General features: G+C 49.4%; 1 protein-coding gene across 1 annotated transcript in view; it reads left to right on the forward strand.

Annotated features, from left to right (window-relative positions):
• The window catches only part of Sergef (secretion regulating guanine nucleotide exchange factor), a 213,008-nt gene that overhangs the window by 32,187 nt on the left and 157,446 nt on the right, over positions 1 to 23,375 (forward strand). Inside the window, 1 exon segment of the mRNA XM_028880185.2 lies at positions 18,471 to 18,640. Coding sequence (XP_028736018.1) covers positions 18,471 to 18,640 — 170 coding nt within the window.

Here is a 23,375-nt window from a genome sequence, read left to right on the forward strand (position 1 = left end):
CTGGAACTAGCTCTGTAGCCCAGGCTGGCCTCAAACACACAGAGATCCGTCTGCCCCTGCCTCCCAAGTGCTGGGATTAAAGGCATATGCTACCACAGTCTGGCTGCAGCAAGTGTTCTTTTTTTTTCTTTTATTATTTTATTTTATTTTACAATACTATTCAGTTCTACATAACAGCCACAGATTCCCTTGTTCTTATCACTGAGCCATCTCTCTACCCCCTCCCCTTAGTAATATTCTTTTAATTGAGAAACTTTTCTTATTTCTCTAAAGACAGGAAGCATATGTGGACAGGACCACCTCTTAGCTACTCTCTTAAGGAATCACAGACCAAGAAATTCTTGATTGCATTTGATGTTTGAGCATCAGTGAAATTCAAGCCCACATTGCTTCACACTGAACGGAGTTTATAAATATACCCAATGCTGATTGTTCTGTTTTGGGGCCAAGATCCCTTCTAGAATGGGGATCTTATACATTATTCCTTCTTTGGGGCCATGCATTGTGAGACCTCAGTGGACCTCAGGGAGGTTCTGACCTTATGGGTCTATTTAAAGCAGGTGTTTTGGAATTTGTGATGCTTGGCTTGAGCTTTAGAACTTTGAAAACCCCACAGTTGAGAGTCAGATGGAACCCGGAGGACAGCTTTGAAGTGGGTCATGTGCTTAACTAAAGCCATTAGCATTTACCCTGAAACTAGCATGCCCACCAGGGATGAGAATGCGGATTACTTGGCCTCACCTCCCTCCTCAGTTTGGAAATGGGGAGGCCGAGGAACCGGGAAGGGGAGGCACAGGGAATGGGCGAAGGAGTAGGACCAGAACTCAAGCCTCTTGACTCTCAGTCAAGTTCTCCTTTGACCCTGTCGCTCTCTCCGGAGATGGTGAGATGTGGATGATGTAAAGCCAAGAGCCTGGCCGGGCTTGGTCCCTTCCGTACAGGAACCTGCACTTCCAGAACACCCTGCTTCCCGCCGAAGAGCATGCCCTCCCGCAAGTGTATCTGTGTGTGGAGCAGAACCTGGGGCAGGGTGTAGGAGGCCACGCCGGGGTTCCCAGAGGCAGCCTTGTTCCCTTCCTGATACTACAGCAGCAACTCCATGGGCTGCTGTCTGTCTAAATCACTGTGAAGTGTGTTCACAGACGTTTTCCCATAGCGAGTTGGCAAGCTGAGTGTTCTGATCCTAACTTCACGGGTGAGTCTCCAGTGGATTGCCTTGCTCTGGTCCATGTGGATGGACAGAGCTTACGCTTGAACTCATTCTTTTTGTCCACATATATCTCAGAATGCTCTAACCCCGTAACTGAGCTGCTTTTACTCTTCAAAGCAGAGCCATATTTTCTAGCTTTGGCCAATGGTCCTCCATCGTCCCAAGCACCCAGGAAGGACATTTAGTTCTCCTGGATCTCTGGCATTTGGCTATAGGATGCGACTGTAGGGACACTGTACTCTGCTCTGGAATGGAGGGGGCACTGAAGTCCAGAGTTACCTTCAGGAAGCTTGTGGTTGGATGACCAAATTAAATATTTAGTAGACGAATAAAGAGAGTGTGGCGGGAGGCCAGAGGAGTGGCCGAGACCCCAGGGGCTCTAGGGTTTCAGGAGAGATGGTGTCCAGCGGGAAGGGCAAGCAGTTGTGGTTGGGCTTTGGGAAGGTCACATTTTAATAGTTGGAGTGTGTACAAGTCGGTTTTCTTGATTTTTCCTTTCCTCTGGTAAGACTCGGAAGCCCTCAGCTCCTCTTTTACCATGTGCCAGTAGGAGCTCTCAGATATTATGACCTTTTGGGAAAATTCTTTTACTCTCCTTTATTGTGTGTGTTGGGGACCCCAGGGAGTGCATGTCACAGCATCAGTGTCAAGGCCAGAGGACAGCTTGTAGGACTCAGTTCTCCCCTCCCACCATGTGGGACCTGGGGATTGACTCAGGTTGAGGTGGTTGGAGATGCCTGTACCTGCTGAGCCACCTTGCTGGTCCTGTTAGGTTTATGGCTGCCCCAGGTCCAAAATTCTATTCCGTGAGAAATGAAACTGGCCTACGGAAATGATCAGCAGAGAGAGAGATGTTCAGACAGTGACTATCATGCCATTTACAGCAGCCTGATTTCCAATGATGAAACAAATGAAATGATTGGTTAAAAGACCTACGGCATAGCCGTATGCTGGGACATCGTACTGTCATTTAGAGAAGTTTTAGAAGGAGGTTTCCTGTCAGAGGAATAGCCTCATACTGTAGTTCCTAATTTTAACTCATGTTTTAAAGAGACTAGGAAGAAATATACCAGTTTATTATCTCTCATGGGCTGGAATAAAGTGCATTTTGTTTTCTGTGTGAGCAAGACTCTTAAATCTCTCTGGCTCCCTTTCTTCCATGTGGCTGGTGAGAGGTTGCAGACATTGTGACTTTTTAAAAAAGTTTGAATTATACTTTATTATATATGTCAATGGACAGATTGTGCAATCTGATTATATCCTCATAAACACAATTTGAAAGTTAAAATGAAATGGCTCACCCTTCAGTCTGTGGGACTATCCCCTTACAGTGCAGTATGGCTGTCCTTGACAAGTCTCTCCCCTGGACCTCAGTTGAGAGGTCACGTGGACAAGAGGCAAACAGCTGTATCAGGAGGCGGGAAAGGGGCCTCTATTTTTGGCTCAGACATGCGTCAGCTTGATCTGCTTGGGCTCTTCTGGACATCCGTGAACCTTTGTTTCCTCATCTGCAGAGGGGAGTTGAAAGTCATAAAAGGTCTCAGTGCTCCAAAGTACATTTGTTCCTAAAGACGGAATTTCTTCACTCCCGAGGAGCCAGCTGAGGCCTTGAGCTGGTTCCTGGACTTGATCTTGCTTGGGGTTGGGCACCTTTGGCTGAAGGCCAGAGCAGGGTGGGATAGTGGGAGCCTAGCTTGCCAAGTGAGGAGGATGTAAAGACTGCGTCTAGCCACTAGAGGGAAGCATTGTTTGATTACATTCCCTGGAGGAGCCTTGGTCTGTGTGTGTGATTCAGAGTCTAGCATTTGAAAGGAAAAGTACTTTGGAAAGCACTCTACAAAATGTAAATACATTGTAGATGTGAGATGAGAGGGGTAAGGGTAGCCAAGTGGTCTATGTAAAGACACACATTGCTTTTTTAGCCTGCATTATAAAGCACAGAAGATGGCCGCAGACAGAGCCAAGGGTTTGAGAAGTAGGCCCTATAAAGAGCAGGGGCATCCTGTGAACCCAAGCGATCTAGCAGCGTACCATTCCAGAGCTGCTCTGGCTAGGCGCAGTGAGGACTGGAGTCAGAGAAGAGTAGATGTGGTCCTGACCAGAGCAGCTCATGTCCGGAGTGGACCAGAGCAGCTCATGTCTGGAGTGTGTGGTGGAGGGCAGGGACTATGCACACATACAGGGCTGCTCCTATCTTTCCTCTCCCAGCTGATGTCTACCTAGCCTAGGACCTAGCTTGTGGTGGGGCCCTGGGACTGTCCCAGGAAGCCCCTGTGATGTTCTTGCCATCTTCCTTCTAAGGTCCCCTGATGACAGGTAGTGCCCAGCTTACTTATGGTGTTATTTTTCTGGATCTGCAAGCAGTCCTGACAGTTTTGTTTCCTACCTTCCCCAGCACTGGGCTAACTTTGGTTCTGATTTGGAAATGCCCACTCACCCTAAACATTGTGGTGAAGCGGAATTGTGTGCTGTCCTGGGAGCCAGGCAGCTGGGCAACCTTGAGCAGGCCACTTCCTCTCTCCTCAGAGAGACCACTCTCCAGCTGCAGCTGTATCATCTCTGCTAGAGGTGAAAACCTGGCATTGGTTTTTGTTCTGGTGTTTGCCAAGGGATACCCATCGATCTGTGGTCTGGAACAGTGCAGGGCGTGTCCACCTGGAGCTGAAGCAAGAGCCACCTTTGGAGTAGGGAAGGTCATCCAAGGGGCTTGTTCCAGGGCTTGGCTAAAGCCGAGGGCAGCAGGCCCTTCAGGCCACCAGATGGCAGCAGAGGGCAGGCCTTGGAGGCAAGGTAGGTGGGGGACGGCATTCGGAGTCAGCATTAGCAAGGTCAGAGCTGAGGCCACCTCAAGTCCTTGCTGATCTTTGCTTATGAAAGGAACTGAGGTTGGGGTGACCTCCTTAACTTGCTGCTCTCTAGGAGAACCAGAGTTTGGATCTGAGCCCGAAACGGTGGGGACGGTGTAGATGGAGACTTCTTTGGCTCTTGATCCTCACTCTTCTGCACACAGCAAGACTCTCCTCCATTCTGACCAGTCCTTCTCTCGTTACATCTCCTTCCATCAGGCTGTGTTGTGGATGAACTTTGGGGCTGTCCTGCAGCACCCAGTACCCCAGAAACAGCTCGTTGTAACCTTGCTGGAGCCAGGGCTACAGAGAGTAACACCCGAGAGGGTGAGGCTGGGGGAGGGGACCAGTGTTTGCCAGGCGCCCTTCATACACTGCCCAGTTCTGCTTTGCCGCTTGCAGATTTCTTTTGGTCTCCTGAGTGAGGATCCCTGCCCCCGCGCTCCAGATGCCGTCTAGGGCTTAGTGGGATTGAGCGGCCTTTCTACAGTAGCATCGTCATTACTTAAGAAACGAAGCTGTTTGATCTCACTTCATGGCTTGTTATCTCCCCTCAATGCGATCTCCCTGGGTGTGTAGCCAATGGTCGTCTTCATGTAGGTGACTGGATGGCTTAGAAATAACAACTTATTTCCCACAGTCCCGAGTCTTAACAGTCTTGCCAAAGGGCTGGCAGAGTCCTCTCTGAGTCTGCTTTCCTGGTTCGTAGGCAGCCATTTCTTTCCCCTGACGTGGCCAAGGAAAGCGCACCGATTCTGGTCATGCCCCAGGCACCCTGCACCGGCTCCGCTTCCTTACACCGTCACGTTAGGGGTCAGGATTTCAACCTGGTTCTGGAGGGTGCCAGCATTCAGCCTCTCACGGTTTCCTAGATGGAAGCCGAAGCTGGCGGAAGAAGGAAAGTTGTGGCAAGGCCATCAGCCCTGGGAAGGGCTCGGAGGTCACTGGCCGAGGGTTTGGGAGCCATTCAAGGAACGCTCCTCTTTCCTGGTGAGGATTGATTTGTTCCAGGAGCTCTCGGAGTGAGCATTAAGTGGCCAGGCTGTAATTTTGTCGTCTTTTTTAGGTTCTTGACACATGACACCATGCTTTGCCCTTTCTTGGAGACCTTGCCTGTCCCTCTGGAGCTCTCTGTAATCAGTGACAGCCAGTTCCTTAAAGTGTCCTCAGTGTGTGCCAAGAGGACAGTGGCCCAGTTTGAAGAATCTTGGAGGAATCGGCTCTTTTTCAATCTGGGAATGACTTTATCTGAGGAAGCTCTGAGGAGCAAGCTCCAAGTTCCAGCCTGCAGTTGCTGGCACTCTGGGCAAGTCGTTTTAATCTCTCTGGGCCTGCATTTCTCCGCCTGTAAAATGAAAGCAGCCACGATCACTAACTTCTTTGCCTCCCAGGGGTGTGCTGTTCATTTATTCATAGTCTCTTCCTGCATCCCCTCACACAAATACTTATATTGACTTAGGCTTGGAGGGCATTCCAGGCAGGGAGAAGATGGACGATTGGTGGGTGTGGGTCAGGCAAGGTGAGAAGTCACTAGACAGATCTGGTGTGGTGGAGTGTGTCCTCATGCCATGAGGAGACGGTAGGGGTTCCTGTGAGGAACTGGGTGATGATAATCAGGAATCGCACAAGGAAGGGCCCTGACTCGGAAGCATCTAGTAAGGACTTGAAAATGAGCATCTCTGGGGCTTCTCCCAGCAGCTCCCTGAAGAGGTAGAGGTGTGTGAGGAAGAGATCCCTCCTTTATCAAGAAGGTCAGTCATTTGGTAGGATTTTCATACAACCTCTCTGTAATTCATATGGAAGTGTTGTCAAGAAAGGCCTGTCCCATTTGAGAGGAATTAGGGGGAGGATCAGAGAAAGGGGTCACCTGTCCTGGTTACTAGACCTCAGTTTGCTCAGTGTCAGCGTTGAGGGTCATCACCATCTTTCGCCTGTGAGGGTCGGACAAGATGCTGCATGCGAGGGCCGTGTGCTCCCCAGGGCCAGGTCCCCAGCCATACTTCCATGAGTCCACTGGGGCCTCCCCGCCTGGCTGATGGAAGGCTCTGACCTTTGGCTTCTTCTCTGCACATCCTCCTTTCCCATCTGCCACTGCTCAAGGTGGAAGCTTGTTTATTTATTTAGCTTATTTATTTATTTGCCATTTTAGTGAAAATATTATAGAATTTTTATGGTCCAAGGAGCCATCTCTCTCTCTCTCTCTCTCTCTCTCTCTCTCTCTCTCTCTCTCTCTCTCTCTCTCTCTTAATTTGGAGAAAAACAACAACAGAGGCCTAGGGAAAAGATGGCTTGTCCCAATGTTCCCACAGCTAAGGGACAGCAGAGCCAGGATTAGAACCCAGTGGCCCTTGTCCAACACCTCTCTACTCTTCACATTGCCCCTTCACAGGGAGGCTTTGTCTCCTTTCTGGAGGAAGAATCTAGTTTAATAAACTTCATTATCCCAGCCCTTATGTAACCATGCTGTTTCCGGGTCCTGGCAGATGGCCTGTAGTAACAGCACCTCACTGATTTGGTTGGAGCTGAGCCTGTGGCAGGAAAACTCCGGAATAGCAGGTACCTCTCTCAGGCCACAGGCACGGAGAAGCCATCATCCTCTCTGAGGAAGCCACCGCAGCTCCGCTGCTAATGGCTTCTGCTGGGACCAACGGTGGCCACCAGGTGAGACGGTCCAAAAACGGTGCCCGGATTTTACACAAGTTGTACCAGTGATTTGGAGGTTCTTGGCAGGTTGGCTGCCGGTAAAGGAGGTTTATTCTGGGGCCTGAGGGACAGATGGAACCAGAGAGCAGAGCAGATCAAGAGGGAGGTCAGGCTGCCCCACCAGGGACCTTCAGACAAGCCCTACGAGTGTAGTGCTGTGCTGGGCACACTGCCCACCGGCCTCCACGGTGGGCCTCTCTCCCAGCCTCTCTCTCCCAAGCCCCTTCTTTGAAGCTTCCAGTGGGTCCTTACACACAGTGGGTTCTCAGTGGCCCCCTGTGGTGATGCTTATTGCTGCCCCTGCTGTGGCAAGTCCCCCAGGCCGCTGACAGTGGCAGACCGCCCGCCTTGCTGCTCAGCTCCGTTGGGCCTGTCCTCCATCTTTGATGCTCCTCTCTCTTAGAGAACCCAGGACAGTTGTCCGAGGTTGAGGTTAGAATAACTTAAAGAGGCGCCATATGAAGTCGTGTCCACAGAAGTTCTCACTGCTTAATCACCAATTGGCATCCCAAGATGGGCTCCTCCCTCTCTCTGTTCTTACCTTGGGGAGTTTTTGCACACTCAAACAATGGGCACCACCGTTGTCTTCCCAATGGGTGGATCCTAATTAGGTCTCTCATTTATAGAAAGCCGGTCCTGGGGGAAGCTGGGGGTATAGGTAACGTACCAAGGGGGACCTCTTGAGTTTTCACAAGTGCGATGCTGATCCTCACACAGTGGGTGTGTGCTCTGCAGCCTTCGCCGACTCTAACCCACTCCCCCCTTGTACAGAATGAGGCCTCAGGCTGGGCTGTGTGGAGAGCTGTGTGGTTTTTGCTGGAGGACCACCAGCTCTTTTCTGCACGCCCCGCTGCAGCTTCCCAGCTCTAACCTTCAGCTGTGGCACTGTGACTCCCTGTCATTAGTGGAGATAATGGCGTCCCTGGCAGCTGGGCACCGTTCTTGGCCATTTTTCTTTCTTCTCTCTCACTTTTTTTTTTTTTTTTAAACTTCAGAGATGAAAACTGCTGATAGGGTATTTCCAATGGACAAAGACTGAGGGTGATGCCCAGGGCTGGGGGCATGCCTAGGTATGGAGAGGATAGCTTGGAAAGGATTGAGGGGGAGAGTATGCGTCTTTCCATTGTGCAGTCCCCGGGCCTCCCAAGTAGCCATTCTTAGGACACGGGCTTTGAGTGGGGACACATGGATCTCACCTCCCTGCTCTTCCCTGCGGAGAAGACCAGGCGTCTCCCTGGGAATGGACTGAGGTAGGTATGAGAGCGTGGAGAGACTGACTGGTAGTTTTCTCTGAAGCTCTGGACAGCATGTGCTGGGACTCAGGGCAGCCTGGGTTCTCCTCTTAGATTTGCCCTGTTTGACCTTGGGAAAACTGATGTCCTTCCTTCCTGGGCCGATTGGGTAGGGAGTGCTCTGAGGTCCCTTCTTGCGTGATGGTGTGTGAGGCTGGGCTAACAGTGAAGAACTTTGAGCCTTGCCCCCCATGAGCCCTGGAGAATTCCAAACCAATAGCTCTTTTTCAGATGAGCGGGGCTCTGTCCTTGGATGGACTCCCTCCCATGGGCTCCATACCTGTTCTCCGAAGCCCTCTTGCAGTCTACTTTCCTGGTTAGTGGGGAGGCCGCTGGGAAGCAGCAGCAGACTGGAGCCCTGGCCCTGGCTCCACCAGTACATCCCGTGCCCTTGGAGGCTCCTTCACTTCCTTAGCCTCAGCCTCTGAGCCTCGCCTCCTCCTGCCTTCAGCGCTCTGGTCCCCCCCCCCCTGCCCCCCCCCCCGCCCCAGCCTCCTCCTGGCTTTGCTCGGGGTATGATTCTTAGCTGCAGAAGCCCTGAGGGTATAGTTTCCTTTCATGCTGGGAGGGAGAGAAGCAAGATTATTTTTTTTTTTAATTACACAGCTAAGATTAGGCAGCAATCTACATTTTAAAGTGTTATTAATAAGAATCTAAAAGTGTTGGAAGAAGCTGTGGTGTTTGAATATGGAATGAGTTGGGAAACATCTGCAGAGGCACTGGCCTCAATCAGGGCATTTTCTTCTGGTGCTAAGTGGCTTCTAGGTGTGGCCAGCAGATTCATGTGCTCTGTTGTACCGCTACCCTTGACCCCCAAGGATCAGGAAGCCCAAGGACCTAGTGAAGACTTCACAGAGCTTGATGACCTGACTTCTGTTTATTGGCTGCCTTTTATCATGGGCCCGAGAGGTAACTTACTGCTGTATGGGTTGGCTGAGGCTTCCAAGTTTAGGTCTCTTCCTTAAAGAAAGGTGGCGTTTGAACACTACAGAATGTTCGATCACGTGATATGCTACCAACAGTCACAATTTTTATGTCATCTAGACAAGCAATTTTTAAAGAAGAGAGAAGGAAGAGGAGGAAGAAGAGGAACAGGATGGAGGAAGAGGGAGGAGGTCAGAGGTCAGAAAACAATGTGGTTTGCTGTAGGAGGAGCCCAAGCAGGCAGCCGGAAGTTGGTGCCTGTCCTGGGGCTCCTCAAGCTGCCTGCTCTCTGTTCCCACCTTATTTCTGACTAGTTCATAAAATTATTCCCTATGTGCATGTTTTGTGGGTTTAACTGTGGCTCTTCCATTGGAATAGGAGCTCCGTGAGGGGAGTGAGTTTCGTCTGTTCAGTGCAGCACTTGGTATGGAGGAAGTGTTTATTCCGTATCATCATTCAGGGGATACAGTCCATCGTGGTGGGGAATGGCATGGTGGCTGAAGTGCCTGGGTCTGTACTATGGGATGCTTTCGGCACCATTACATCTCTGTGGACCAGGAAGCAGAGAGCTCAGGCCAAGAGTCAGGCAGTGCTTTGCCCCCTGAGGCCGGCAGCTCAATAACCCATTTCCTTCGGCTCAGTCAAATCTCTAAAGCATCACAACCTTCCGAGACACCGAAGATCAAGTGTTCAAACACACGAGTCTTTGGGGACATTGCACATTCCAGCCCGACCAGAAGGCAAGCCACTAAATGAGTTAGGATTGGGGGTTCCTCAGAGGCCTCCCACCAGCCTGAAGCTTTGTTCTTTCCTGGTTTTGTTTGGGACCCTGCATGTGGCATTTGGGCCTGCAACCCAGTCTGGTCCATCCTGACTTCTGATTCGGTGGCTGCTGAAGCCAGTGGTGAAAACGGAGTAGCTTTCTGTGATGCCTGTGTGCTGTGGGACTCCGCTCTTTGCCATATGGGCTAAGAATGAAGATCACACCCTAGCCTGGCTCCCTTTGCGCCTCTAGCCAAGGTGTGTGTCTTTGGGACTCTGAACGACCTGAGAAGGGGCAAGGTACCTAGTGAAAAGTGAAGTGGGGTCAGATGGGCCTGTGTGTCCTCCGTAGGACAGCAACTAAGGACGCTGCCTTGGCTGCCAGGTGACTGGGTCCCATCCTCACATGGCCAGGACAGCTGCTGGCTCTGAGTCTAAGACCAAACCTCTCTCTGGGTATTTATGTTTTCATCTCAGCTTTGAGGGTCAGCCTGCTCGTTGGGTGCTTCTGTGGGTTAACTATGACAATCTGTATAATGATGGTATGCAGTAAATGCCTTCAAAATATTTCATATTCCTGATGCGTCCCCATTTGCTAGCTGTGTGATTTGATCGGGTCATGTAACCCGTGTGACCTGTTTGTGAGGTGGGAGTGGCAGCTATCACCAAAGCAGATCCAGACTTTCATCTCACGTAGCCCAGGCTGGCCTCAAACCACGGTGTAACCTAGAACGGTTGAGTTTCTGCTCCTCTTGCCTCGCCTCCCTTGTGCTGGGATTACAGATACGCCCCGCTTTTATGTGATGTCGGGATCAAACTGAGGGCCTCATGCATGCTGGGCAAGCACTCTACCAACAGCTCCCAGCCCCCCCCCCCCAGCCCGAGTCCGTTCCTGATAAGTGAATTCTCCCCACGATGTCATCTTCTCATGTCGTCTCTGCAGGGTTGCCTTTCCTTTGCAGTTGAGAAAACCATGAACAAAAGTTGTATTCTTGTATTAACCTCTCTTATGTCAGATTGTTCATAATGTGACTTTGGAAATTTTACTGAAATTAGGGTTTATCATTGTCTCAATTTTTATTTGATTTGTCAACTATATAGGTGGCCTTTAAAATTAGAGTGAGTGTCTCATTTTATGACGCTGGTCAGACTGAAGAGTCTCAGGGTGTCAATAAAATGAAATAGGACATCACTCATTTGACCCTGAAGAATTTTAGCCATCACTATTGAAGTTTTATATTTGCTTATGTCTGAGAAGTTATCTGTTTGAGCCCTCTCATTTCATGGGTGGAAAGTAGGGCTTTAGAGAGAAGGGACCTTTTCCAGGGCTTCGGATTCTGGTCTCATGAGTCATTGCCCAAAGCCCCCTCCCCTCCCCTCCCTTTCCCTTCCCTCCCCTCTGTTGCTCTCCCCTCCTCTCCTCTCCCCTCTATTGCCCTCCCTCCCCCCTCCCCTCTATTGCCCTCCCCTCCCCTCCCCTCTGATCTCATTTCTCCTTCCCTTTTCTCTCCAGCTCACCTTGCTTCCCATCTCTTCTGTTTTCCCAGCTTTAGTTGATCTGTATCAGAGGCTTCTGGTGTGCCACTCGCTATGTTGAATCTGAAAGAGAGAGAGACAGAGACACACAGAGAGAGAGAGATAGACAGACAGAGAGAGAAGCATGTGAGCAATCCAAAGTCCTATGATGGAGCCTTCAGTGTTCTTCATGATCATTAGTGGCTTTGTCTCTAAGTCTTGCTTAAGGGGTGGGGTTGGCTAAGAAGACAGGGTGAACTACTAGCAACTGTGGGTATGACCATGGGCGTCCTTGATTGGCTGTGTTACTCATTTAGGGAGGGTAATGGTGACACTGGCTCCTATTGCCATATTACAGCTGCTGTAGTCACTTCTGTTGCTATGAAGAACACCATGACCTTGGCAACTATTCTAAGAGAAAGAGTTTAATTGGGGGCTGGCTTACAGTTTCAGAGTCTTAGTTCATTCTCATCATGGCTGGGAGCATGGTGGCAGGCAGGCAGGCAGGCAGGCAGGCGCTGGAGCAGTAACTGAGAACTGCATCCCTGACTAGCAGCTAGAGAGAGAGAGACTCTGGGCTTGGCAGGGCCTTTTGAAACCTCACAGCACTCCCACCCCGCCACAGTGACACACTCCCTCCATCAAGGCCACACCTCCTTCAAAAATGTCCCACTCCCGGGTGACTAAGCTTTCAAATATATGAGCCTGTGGGGGCTATTCCTGCTCAAAGCACCACAACCACCATGGGCCTGCCTAATTCATACAAAAGTGCCATTGAAGTAGCCCTTCAAGGGGCTGCTGTTATGATAATTCCGTAGATGATTCTTAGGGATAGCATGCAAAGCTCAGTGGAGGTGAAGGAGCCATGCAGAGTGCAGAGATGGTTAGGTTCCCTTAGGAAGCAGGTATTTCTTGAGTACTGACTCTGTGCTGATCTCTATTAGCATAGAGCTGGCTTTCTAGAGGAGACAGGCATTAATCCAACAACTCTTCTAATGCATGCACATTTCTTTGTTAAGATAAATGCTCTCCAAGTGCCTAGCTGGGCTCTCCAGGTTGTTGTACAGACACATCTGGTTTGGGTTAAGGGGTGAAGGTGAGTAGGACTTTGATGTAACCTAGGTAAAGGCCAAGCTCAGTTAAGACAGAAGAGCAGAGGATGAGTTTAACTCCCTTACCTTCCTCCCAAGGGCTCAGAACACACAAGTCATCAGAAAACGGCAATTATAACCAGAGTAAATTCCCAGGCTGGCAGTGACTTTCCTAGGTGCACATTCCAGAAGACCTCATAGCTTCCTGGGGTCATAGGACTGGGAGGGTTGAAGAGAGAGCTTGCTCTATCCGATCCTTGGATTTTCCTTTGGCTAATGTCAAGTTGTTGTCATTAATGGTGGTCTGTTTCCTTTGGGGACAGAGTATTAAGAAAATGTGGATGTTCCTCTCACCCATCTTTCTGTCACTTAAAGATCCCCTTCCCTGGAAGGAGTCCTTCTTCGTGTTGCTATGTCCCTGGCAGCAGCATAGCACCCGCTGTGACCATGGGGCAGAGAGTGGGGGTGGGCGGGGTGGGGTGGTGATGACAGAGCTTTACCACCCGCTCCTGACTGCAGAGGGCTCCCCATCCCTCAGCGTTTTTGTTTGTTTTGAGACCGGGTCTCAATGGGTAGCCCTGGCTGGTCTAGAACCCACTATGTAGACTGGCCTGGCCTCAGACTCACAGATCTGCCCACCTCTGCCGTCCTAGTGCTGGGATTCAAAGGCATGCACCTCCACACCTTACCGCCACCCTCCAGCTTTGTGCCTGGTTATCTTTCTCCCTCTTAAGAGTATGTGATGTTTGATGAAATGTTTGCAAAAGGTCTCAGGACAGTTAAATAACTTGATAATGAAGTCGTTTTTCTGACCTTTATAGGTACGAACCTTGTTCTTGCATCTCTGCACCTTCTCCTACTTTTAATGGCCCCACTACCTCCCACCAGTCCTGAAATGCTGACATTTCAGTGTGCTGGTTATCTCCTCGTCTTTCCTTCCCTCTTTCACTTCTAGTGTGGAGTCAAGCCATGACAGTTCTTCTCTTTCTCCTCCTCTCCCCGTGGTTTCAACCCTTAGGCCCTGGTGTATCCTAGGCTCTGTTTCTAGGCTGGTTTCCTTTTTTTACTTAATACCCCGAGGTTTGGGCAGCGTGTCCCTATCAGTACATCTCTGCCTCCCTTCTCAACTGGGTGGAGGACCAAACACTGTGCACTGAGCATGTAGACACGATGCCCTTAGAACAGTGCCCAGCGTGCCATAGGTGCCACGGAAGTGCTAGATGCCAGCTGTCATCTTGACACGGACGGTCCTTTGCCGAAGGATTGCCATCCAGACAGCCTTTCAGGAGTCCCCATACCTGCTTTAGGTCCGAGGTCTGCCCAGGTCTAGGTGCAGTGGTTTCTACAGTAAGTGTGAGGGACCAGGGTGTGATGTGAATCTTGCCACTTCTTTTCGAGTTTTCTTGTGTTCTTTTAAATGTTCTGCTTTTTGAGTCAATTTTATTCTCTTTATGTACATGCACGCACCTACACAGGGTCTACACTGTAGCTCAGGTGAGCCTGTGACTCCCTGTGCAGCCCTCCCAAACTTGCCTCCCTTAGACCCATCCCCCTGGCTGCAGATACAGGGGTCAGCCACCATGCTGGGCTTATCTTGTATATTTTTAAATATAGCCACAATTTATAAATGGTGAGACACAAGTGTACATTTTTAATAAAATAACGGAAAGTACGTATGTTGGCTGAAAAACCTTATCACTGATAAAGGGTGGCGAGACTGAGTTTAGAGACTACTTATTCTTTCCCTGTGTCCAGGTGGGCCTGGCAGTCTTATAGCCCAGACTGTCCTGGGCTCCCACTCCTGCCCAGCACGGGGCCTGTGGATTTCTCTGCATCGCATTGCTTATCTCTTTCTTGTTCCTCCAGACCCTCCTCATTCTCTAGCTTCCTTTCTTACCCAGAAGTTCACCTTAAATGGCATTTATCCCATCACCAGAGACAGTTCCAAGCCCCAGCTTGAATGGGCTCCTCCCAGGATGTTCTCTGCAGGACTTAGGCTCACTCGGCCTCTGCTGTTTTCTGCTGTGCTTGTCTGGCGTCCGTGTTGAGTCTTCTGTGACCACGCCTTTAAATCAGCTCTCGCCCGCTGACTTCGTTTTGAGCTGTTTTGGCATTTCTCTCTCAGGTATCATTTATCTGTAGACACATACCTACACTTTTTAGATGACATTAATATACCTATTTTTTAATCACTGTAATACATAATTCTTTACTCCAAGGGAAATGTTCATTTGTTAACTCCGTGATCCGATCTCCTTGTATTTGACAGTGAGCTTCAGCTTGGGGCACATGTCTGTCTGCTGCACACTGATGAGATTTGTGTGTGTGTGTGTGTGTGTGTGTGTGTGTGTGTGTGTGTGTGTGTGTAGATTACTTTCTTTTATTCTAGGTAACATAAGGTCACAGTTTAAGTGTTAAATGCAGCTAGAGTCCTGAGTTTTGTATGGCCTTCTGGGAGGGCCTGCTGGTGGGAGGATCTGTGAAGCACACAGAGCAGGGCACTGCCTCCTTGCACGTGGACATCATTGTTATAGATACCGTCAGACTCAGGGTCAGAAGGTAGACATCCTTTAAAAAAAGATTTTATTGTATACGTGTGCATGCTCATGTGTATGTGTGAGTGCTATGTAGTGCAGGTGCCTCTAGAGGTCAGAAGAGAGCATTAGATCATTTGGAGCTGGATGCATGTACAGGTGGTTGTGAAGTCACCTGATGTGGGTGCTAGGAACCAAGTGCTCTTAACTAAGACACCGGGCCATCTCTGCCTGCCCCATTGGTTTAAGCCTTGATCCTATCACCTGCTGTTTGGATTCAATTAATTTCTTTGACTTCTCAGGTCATTTAATTACCTTGGTAGTCTAAGTCAGAGTCATGAGGCGTCATTGGGCTAGTGTTTTAGGACAGTGCTTTCTCCTTAGAAGGCTGCCCCTACGTCTCTTTCACAGAGGAGCCCACTCCTTCCCTTGGGAACCCTTTGATGCAGTGTTTTTAGTAAAAACAGACTCAGAGGAGGGTGTACTAAGCTTAGGTTTGAGGCTGTTGGGTTGGCCTGCTTTCTGCCTTGTCTCTTCTAGAATGTCTGTGGCTTCCCCAGAGAGTATAAAGATTAATTAGTTAATGTTTGTAAAGTGCTTTAAGGTGGAAAGTGCTATGTAAGTGCAATGGTTGAATTGCCATTGGAGATGTAATAATGATGGCACCATGGTCTGGCAGTCTTGCCTGTTTCAGACATCAATAATCAATAGCAGAAAGTTCTAAGATGTTTTACTTGATTTGAAAGGAAGGATTCAGTGTGCCGTTATGATAGCACAGTTCTCTCTGTGGTCCTGCAGATAGCCGTTTGCTGCTGCTTCTCAGCTGAGGAATGCTGGGGTCCTTTAGGAAGCAATAGCTGGGCTTGGGGCAGGGGGATGGCTCCATCAGTAAGGTGCTTGCTATGAGAGCATGAGGACCTGAGTCTGATCCCCATGCAAAAAAGCCAAGCACGGTGGCGTGTGCCTGTAATTCCAGTGCTGGAGAGCCAGAGATAGGAGGACACTTGGGACTTGCTGGCTAGCCAGTCTAGCCAAACTGGCAAGCCCCGGGTTTAGTGGGAGACTCTGACTCAAAAAAATAAGGTAGAGAGCAACTGAGGAAGATACTGGATGTGCCTACACACACACACACACACACACACACACACACACACACACACACACACACACACACACACACAGTGGTCATCTTCAGGACTTTCCTGCTAAGGCAGTCTGATTATAAATTCTGACCAGCTTAGATAGAGGGGCAGCTGGCCAACTGGGCACAGACTATTTCCAGTCTAATGCACGTAAGTGAGGGAGGAGGATTTCATGATTCTTCAGTGACTGGAACCATAACGGATGCAGCCTGGACCACTTGAAGAGGTGCGGCATCTGTGTGCCCCTGACCGGGCCACCTCTCTGAGCTTACTTTTCTTAACTGTTAGATGGCAGCATGGCAGTTGGGGACACAAAGGTGCTCGTGAGTTTCATCTTTTCTGGGAAAGTTGCTGGTTCAGGAAAGGGTTCTTAGGACCAACAGTGTATGTCTAGGCTGAGTGGAGCTGTAAGTGCCAGGTTACAAAGGGCAGCTGGAGTGGTAATTCACTGGGTTAGGAAACTGTAGGTAGCTGCAGCAAAAGGAATATCACCTGGATACACAGGGACCAGTGCTCCCAGTGCCCCATTCCCAAATGCATAGTGCTCCCAGTGCCCTGTGGGCTGTGCAGGCTTGGTTCCTGCCTTAGTCAGTGTTCTGTTGTTGTGAAGAGACACCATGACCATGGCAACTCTTATAAAGGAAAGCGTTTAAATGGGGTGCCTACAGTTCAGGGGTTTAGTAGACTCATTGTCATCATGGTGGGAAACATGCACACAAGCAGATATGGTGCTGGAGAAGTTGCTGATAGTTCTACATTTGGATCAGCAAGGAGCAGGAAGAGAGAGACACTGGGCCTGGCTTAAGCATCTGAAACCTCAAAGCCTGCCTCCACTGACACACTTCTTCCAACAAGGCCACACCTACTCCAACAAGGCCACAACTCCTAATAGTGCCATTCCCTGGTGACCAAGCATTCAAATACAGGAACCTATGAGGGCCATTCCTATTCGAACCAGCACAGTCCCTATCCTAGGAAGCCTGGAAGTCGTATTTCTGTGTCTGTGCCTCAGTGTCTGCCAGCAGGCTGAACCTAAGAACGTACCCCTGCAGAGCCCCATATGTCTCCGCTCTCCTGACATTTCTGCCATCATCTCGGGCTGTTTCTTAGCTGACACTGGAAGCCATATGTTTCGTGTGGGGCCAGATGAAGCTTTGATACCAAACACAGTAACTTTGTCTTGGATTTAATATGCATTACTTGGTGTTTTGTTTCTTAAGCAGAGTTTTTCTTTGTTAAAATAAACACAGATAAAGAATTTATATGGCGCACATGGTTATGCATATTTATTGCAGAGAATCTGTTAATAATCTATGCCTCGTCGGATTTTGCAATTCTGTTGGAATAACAAAGGCAGCACTTGGTACAACTGAATGAATTTGGTGCGATCTCTCTTATCTGGGGAACGAAAGGCCGTTGCTCCTTTTCCAAACCCCATTTCCTCCTGTCATCTGCCCCACTGGCTGGCTTCCCGCACGGTGCTGGGGAACGGAGTGCATTTCTGCCTCCAAATGGCTCTACAATTTTCTCCTCTCGCTCCCTCCCTTCCAGCACACAGATACGCTTGCCTTGGACTGTCAGGATTGCTCCTTTGGGTAAGGCAGGAGTCCTTCTGTTACCAGGAAGAGCAAACAGGAAACCAGCATTGACTTAGGGGGAAAGCTCTAAGAGATTTGAGGAATGGGAAGCTTCAGTCACGATACAAGGCCCCTGGATTGGGTAGGAGGGAGGAGAGTTGAGACCAGGCATCTGGGCAAAGCAGAAAGAGGGGGTGGTGGGTCTGGGAGAGAGTGGGTGGGCCACCAGCATGGCTGGCATTTACCCATGGAGTCATCTCTATGCAAGAGTCTCGTAGGCTTGAGACTCTCCTCTGATTCTGGCTCTGCTCCTCTTGACTTGTTTGTTCTTGGGGGAGTCCTTTAGCTTCTTCGAACCTCAATTTCCACTTACGTGAACAGATGAAGATTCAAGGTTTCCTTCTTTTCTTAAAAGAAAAAAATCTGTATGTATGTGTGCACACGTGTGTGTACACGCACACACATGCATGTTTGTGAGAGTGTGGGCCCATGTGTGCCATGGTTACAGGACAGTCTCAGGTGGCCTTCCCCTTCTCCCTGGTTTGAGACAGTCTCTTGTTTACTGCTGTGTGTGCCAGGCTGCCTGGCCTGTAGGCTTCCGAGCACTCTCCAGCCTTGCCTCCCATGTCTCCTTAGGAATGCTGGGATGGCAGATGTGAACTACCTCATCTGATTCTACATAGGTTCTGGGGATCTGAACTCAGGTCCTCATACTCATGAGGAGTCTGAGCCATCCCCTCAGCCCAGTGCTCATGTTCTTTATTGGAACAGAATGAAATAAACATTCGCAATTTTCCTAGTAACCCATTGCTTCCCCTTGAGAGCAAGCATATCTGGAGAATGTAGCGTTCATTCAAATCACGTTTATTTGCAGAAACTGGCAAGGTGTTTACCTGGGGCCGAGCAGACTATGGCCAGCTAGGGAGGAGGTTGGAGTCTTCTGAAGAAGGCCAGAAACCTGGCAAGCAAGACTCATCATTCGTCTTCTGGAGGCCACAGAGCAGTGTGCCTGCACCTGTGCATTGCCTGACAGGAGCAGCCAAGGTCAGTGGAGACTTCCCACGGAGGCAGTGTGGTGTTTTCCTTGTCTGACAGTGAGGTGTTTCCTGAGGGCCTACTATACGCCACGTGTTACCATCTGTTCATATAGAATCTGAAGGGGTCCTGCCTCACAAGAACCTGGTTTAATGTGGTAGAAAAGTTGGGTTTTGGTTTCCTAGGTGTCCATCACCATAATGCAGACGGTGTAACTCATTTAGGGAGGTTCAGAGTCCAGTATTCCAGGTCTACTGTCAGGAGAACTTAAATCCAATTGGAGAGATTGGCTTGGATTTGAGAATGGCATAGGTTCGAGTATGTCCTGAGGGATGGATGGGACTCGAGCATGCATTTGGAAGAGAGAGGGGGAATTTTAGGGACATAACAGCTTGAACAGAGCCATATGGGGTGGGATGTAAGGAAAACATATGGGGGCTGCTAACAGTTCAATTGGCTAGGGCTTGGAGCCCTGAGGAGGTAATATCAGAGTTGGAGAGTGGCTGAAACCCAACCTAGGAGGCCTTAAATATGAGCTAAATATTCTGCACCTGTGTTTATATTTCCCAGTGAAGAAAACATTGTAGTCCACTTGCTTAATCAAGCCACTTTGGTTCTCTGGAATGTCCTGAAGTTCTCCATTTAAGGCAGGAATCTTAATTTCTCCAGGGTGTATGTTTCTGTCACTAAATTTTACTTCACTGGTGTCTTTTTGTTGGTTTGTTTTCCAACATAATGTTTTTATTGAATATTTGGGAATTTCACATCGTGCACCCCAATCATTCACATCCTAGTCCTCCCAGGTCTGCCCCCACCCCTGCGACACCTACCCCACCCCTGCAACCAACACTACCACCCCCACCCACATGCACGACTCCCCACCTCCAAAAAAAAAAAAAGAGAGAAACAATAGCAACAACAAAGATCAAATCCGATTTGTGTTTCCCATATACTCAACTAGAACATGGTCAGACTCCCATTGGGTAGCCCCTTAAAGAAATCTGAGTTCAAAACTGAGTCCTAGGGGATTTAGAAGAATGGACATTAAGAACTGTGTCTCTGAACTAGAGTTAGTTTAATGGAATTCAGTCTTCATTCAGAGTCTATCAGAAAAATTAATAAACTAGTAAGACTTCTGTAATTAGCACGAGGCTAATTACAACCCTCTCTACACCTGGAGGGCTTCCCCTCCCCAGGGCCACCTGGCTACCTCCTTCTGGGTTTGTGGGATGGTTCTGTTTATTCTTCACATCCTACCCATCATTCTCCTGAGGCCTTCCTCCGTGCAAGCTTGAGGCTTTCCTTTTCTTTCTTCGTCTCCCTTGACTGATAAATAGCACCATAAAGACAGTATGTACACAGCAATAATAGTAATCCCACTTTCAGTCTCCACCCTAATAAAGTGCATTATTTTTGCAGGTGCACAAGTTCATACCTGTAAAAGGTCATAGAGCTAGTATTTGAGATCCCAGTCTTTGTTTACTCCAAATGCTGTTTGGTTTCCTCTTGGTCTTAGAATGATTATTTAAAACAACTGCAGAGAGCCAGTGAGATGGCTCTGTATGTAAAGAAGCCTGCCACTAATCCCTGCTGACCTGAGTTTGATCCCCGAAACCCACATAGTGGAAGGAGAGAACTGACCCCTCAAGTTGTCCTCCGACCTCCATTCATGGGCTCTGACGTACAGGTGACCACACACACGCACACAATGAGTAAACCTTCACAAAAGTTTTTTTAAAGGCTATCTAACATTACTGACTAGAAGGTTCTGAGACTTTGTAAACCATTCTTTAGACAAGTAATTTCCTTTTGTATTTTATTTATTTGTTCGCATCATTACCATTGAACTGTGCTTGAACTGCTTCCTTAAGACAGACTCTTGGGGGTGAAGTTCCAGGGCAGCAGCCTTGAGCATCTCTGTGATGTCTACTGGACTTCTCTAGGTTCTGTTTGGCTGTGAGTGAGAGAATGGAACGTTTACTCTCTTCTGCGTAGTACGTTCAGGCGCAGAGGGCCTGGTGCATAGTGTGATAGTCTTTAGCATTCCTTGGCCTTCTTGTGTCGTTTGAAATTTGGGGTGGCACAGTAGCAAAGGCACTGGAGCCTCATCCATTCCTCTGTCTCTGTTCTGTTGGCAAGATGCAGGTCATAGTCCCTAAGGGGGACCTTACACAATACCCAGGGTGTTGGTGAGGATAGCATGCATAGTTCTTGGCAGGCAGTGGGGATTCAGTTACCTTCTCTTCTGCAAGAGGCATCCCATGACCTGTGGCGGCCCAGTGTGCCACGCTGCTGCAGACACAGACAGTGCAAACATGGCCCTTGTGACCCCGATAGGACTTGACTGGGTACAGGTACTGGGGTTGAACCTAGGGCCTTGTTGTACTTGTACGTGCTAGGCAGGTGGTCTACCACTGAGCTATATCACCAGTCCTTTTTTTTTTTTTTTTCCTACTTTTTATTTTGAGATAGTTTCTCACTAAATTGTCTGGACAGGCCTTGAACTCATGATTCTCCTGCCTTGGCCTCTTAAAGAGCTGAGATTATAAGCCTGCACCACCAGACCCAACAGGTGTGACTTTTAGGAGCAAGATAAGGGAATCCTTGTCCCCTTAGCAGCTTCATTTGGAGCTCTGTTCTCTGCTCCAGGCTCTCGGGCTGATGTGCATCCTCAGGCCTCTGTGCAGGCTCAGGCTACCACGTTTGTAAACTGGGTTTGTGTTGTCTCCTGTCCATGCCTACATCTGGCTTCTTTAGCATCTGTTTGCCAGAGGCCCAGGGAGAGTGAGGCTTCTAGGCAGGTAGAGGCTGGTAGGTTTGGGGCGAATTTGCCTTAGAGAAGACAAAAGCCATACGAAGCTAGATGGTCAGGGACTTGGATGGGGTGGGGATGTAGGGACATCTGGAGAGGCATGAGCATCCTGGGGTAAGCTGACAATTCCTGACCTTAAGGGACCTAACTGTGCCACACACAGCTGACCACTGCCTTTCGTTTCCATAAATTACTTTTCATGTCCAAAGGACAAGAGGAAAGGAGTGAGTTGTCTGTGCTGAGGCCTCATAGGACACCTGCAAAGAAGGATCTAGAACAAGAGCCCAGTCCGGAGGGGAAGCATGGGCAGGTGGAGCTGAACTACAGGATAACCTTCTTTTCTACATCTTCATAATGAGTCTGCACATGCTAGTCAAAGCTTTATGAATAAGGAGTGCAAGGCCCAGGATGTGGTCTTAAAAGTAGAGCAGGACTCAAGGTGCCAGCGACACTTGCATCCCTTCTCTTTATGTGAAGCACATCCTTTTAACATTGAGCCCTTTCCTGGATGGAAGTTTCTGAAGTCTGGGTGGCAGAGCCTCTAATAGCCTGAAGTCTAGATTCTTTGATTCTGAGCGATGTCTCCTCTGGGGATGGAGTTTACTTGAGATTACAGTCTGGGTGGACTTCCTTTAACATGGTGAGGTTGCATGTCTCCCGCACTATCGGTTTTTACATTCTGGTTCTCTCTAGCTTCCTTTGGGCAACTCCAGGGTTGCACAGTGATCAGGACTCACCTCCATGCACACATCAGCACAGTGCATGAGCAACTTTGTTTGCTTGAGACTGAGTACACATCACAGCGGCCTTTTGCTTCCTAAGCCCCAAGTGGGATGTTGCACATTTCCCATGGGCACTGGCTCTGACTTGCACCCCAAGGTGGAACCCTGTATTTCACAGTTGGGGAGAAGTACTTGGGCTCACTTAGCAGGAGCATAGGGGCCTCAGCCGCTGGAGTTGATAACCTGGCTTGGCTTTGGGGACCCGGGGTAAGAACCAGACTGTGGCTTAGTGTTGGGTCTTCCTCTGTCCTCCCTGACTGTGAATTTGGGTGAGTTCTTTTCCTCCTGTGGTCTCAGTTTCCCAGGATGTGGGTTGGTCCAGATGATTCTGACAGGTTTTGTAGATCTAAGAGTCTCTTTCATCTCTTTCTCTTATTTCTTGGCTGTGATACTCCTGAAGCTCATGGTGATTTTGGCTTCTGGGGCTCCTGAGTTTTGAAGCCCAAGTCACTAATCCCACGCTGCAGCCCGACCCTGACATACCTGAGAATGCTAGTTCCGCTAGCTCTGGGCTGCAGAGCCATGCTGGCTTGCTCTGTCTCTTCGGCCTCTCCCATTGTTTCTGGTCCGGTGGGGCTGAAGGACCTAAGCTGGTGCTCTGGTGCCCGGTCAGCCTTCAGAAGGGCGCCCGCCGGCTCTGTCCTGTTCAGTGCCGTCGTCTCTCTCTGCGTGCTCTACCCAAGGCTTGCAGCTCTGCTTTGGCTTCTATGCCTGTGGTCTGTTGTTACGCCCTGTGCAAACTCAGGGACCCTGCCCTTCCGGGTTCCTGGTTAGCGCCACCTGCGTGCGTGCGTGCGTGCGTGCGTGCGTGTGTGCGTGCATGCATGCTACCTTTCCCACTCACCTGGGTCTCGCTGACATTGACCTCTTTCTGTCCTCTCCCTCGTCCACTCCATAAGCACTGGCGTTCAGAGAACTTCCCAGTACCCGAGTAAACATGGCACTGTGCGGAGTGAAGTGTCTTGTAGAGACGGGCAAGGAAGCGGTGAAGACAGGATGGTTAGTGCTGAGGACACTAGCAAAAAGGAGCTGTTGTTTGACCCAGGTTCTCCAAACCAAGTTGGTGTGTGGCAGACACACAGCATGCCGGCCGAGTGAGTGTGAACTAAAGCTGCCGTGCCTTCCTGTGACTGAACACAAGTCGGCTTCG

The sequence above is a fragment of the Peromyscus leucopus genome, chromosome 1, assembly GCF_004664715.2.
Source record: "Peromyscus leucopus breed LL Stock chromosome 1, UCI_PerLeu_2.1, whole genome shotgun sequence".
NCBI classification, from domain to species: Eukaryota; Metazoa; Chordata; class Mammalia; order Rodentia; family Cricetidae; genus Peromyscus; species Peromyscus leucopus.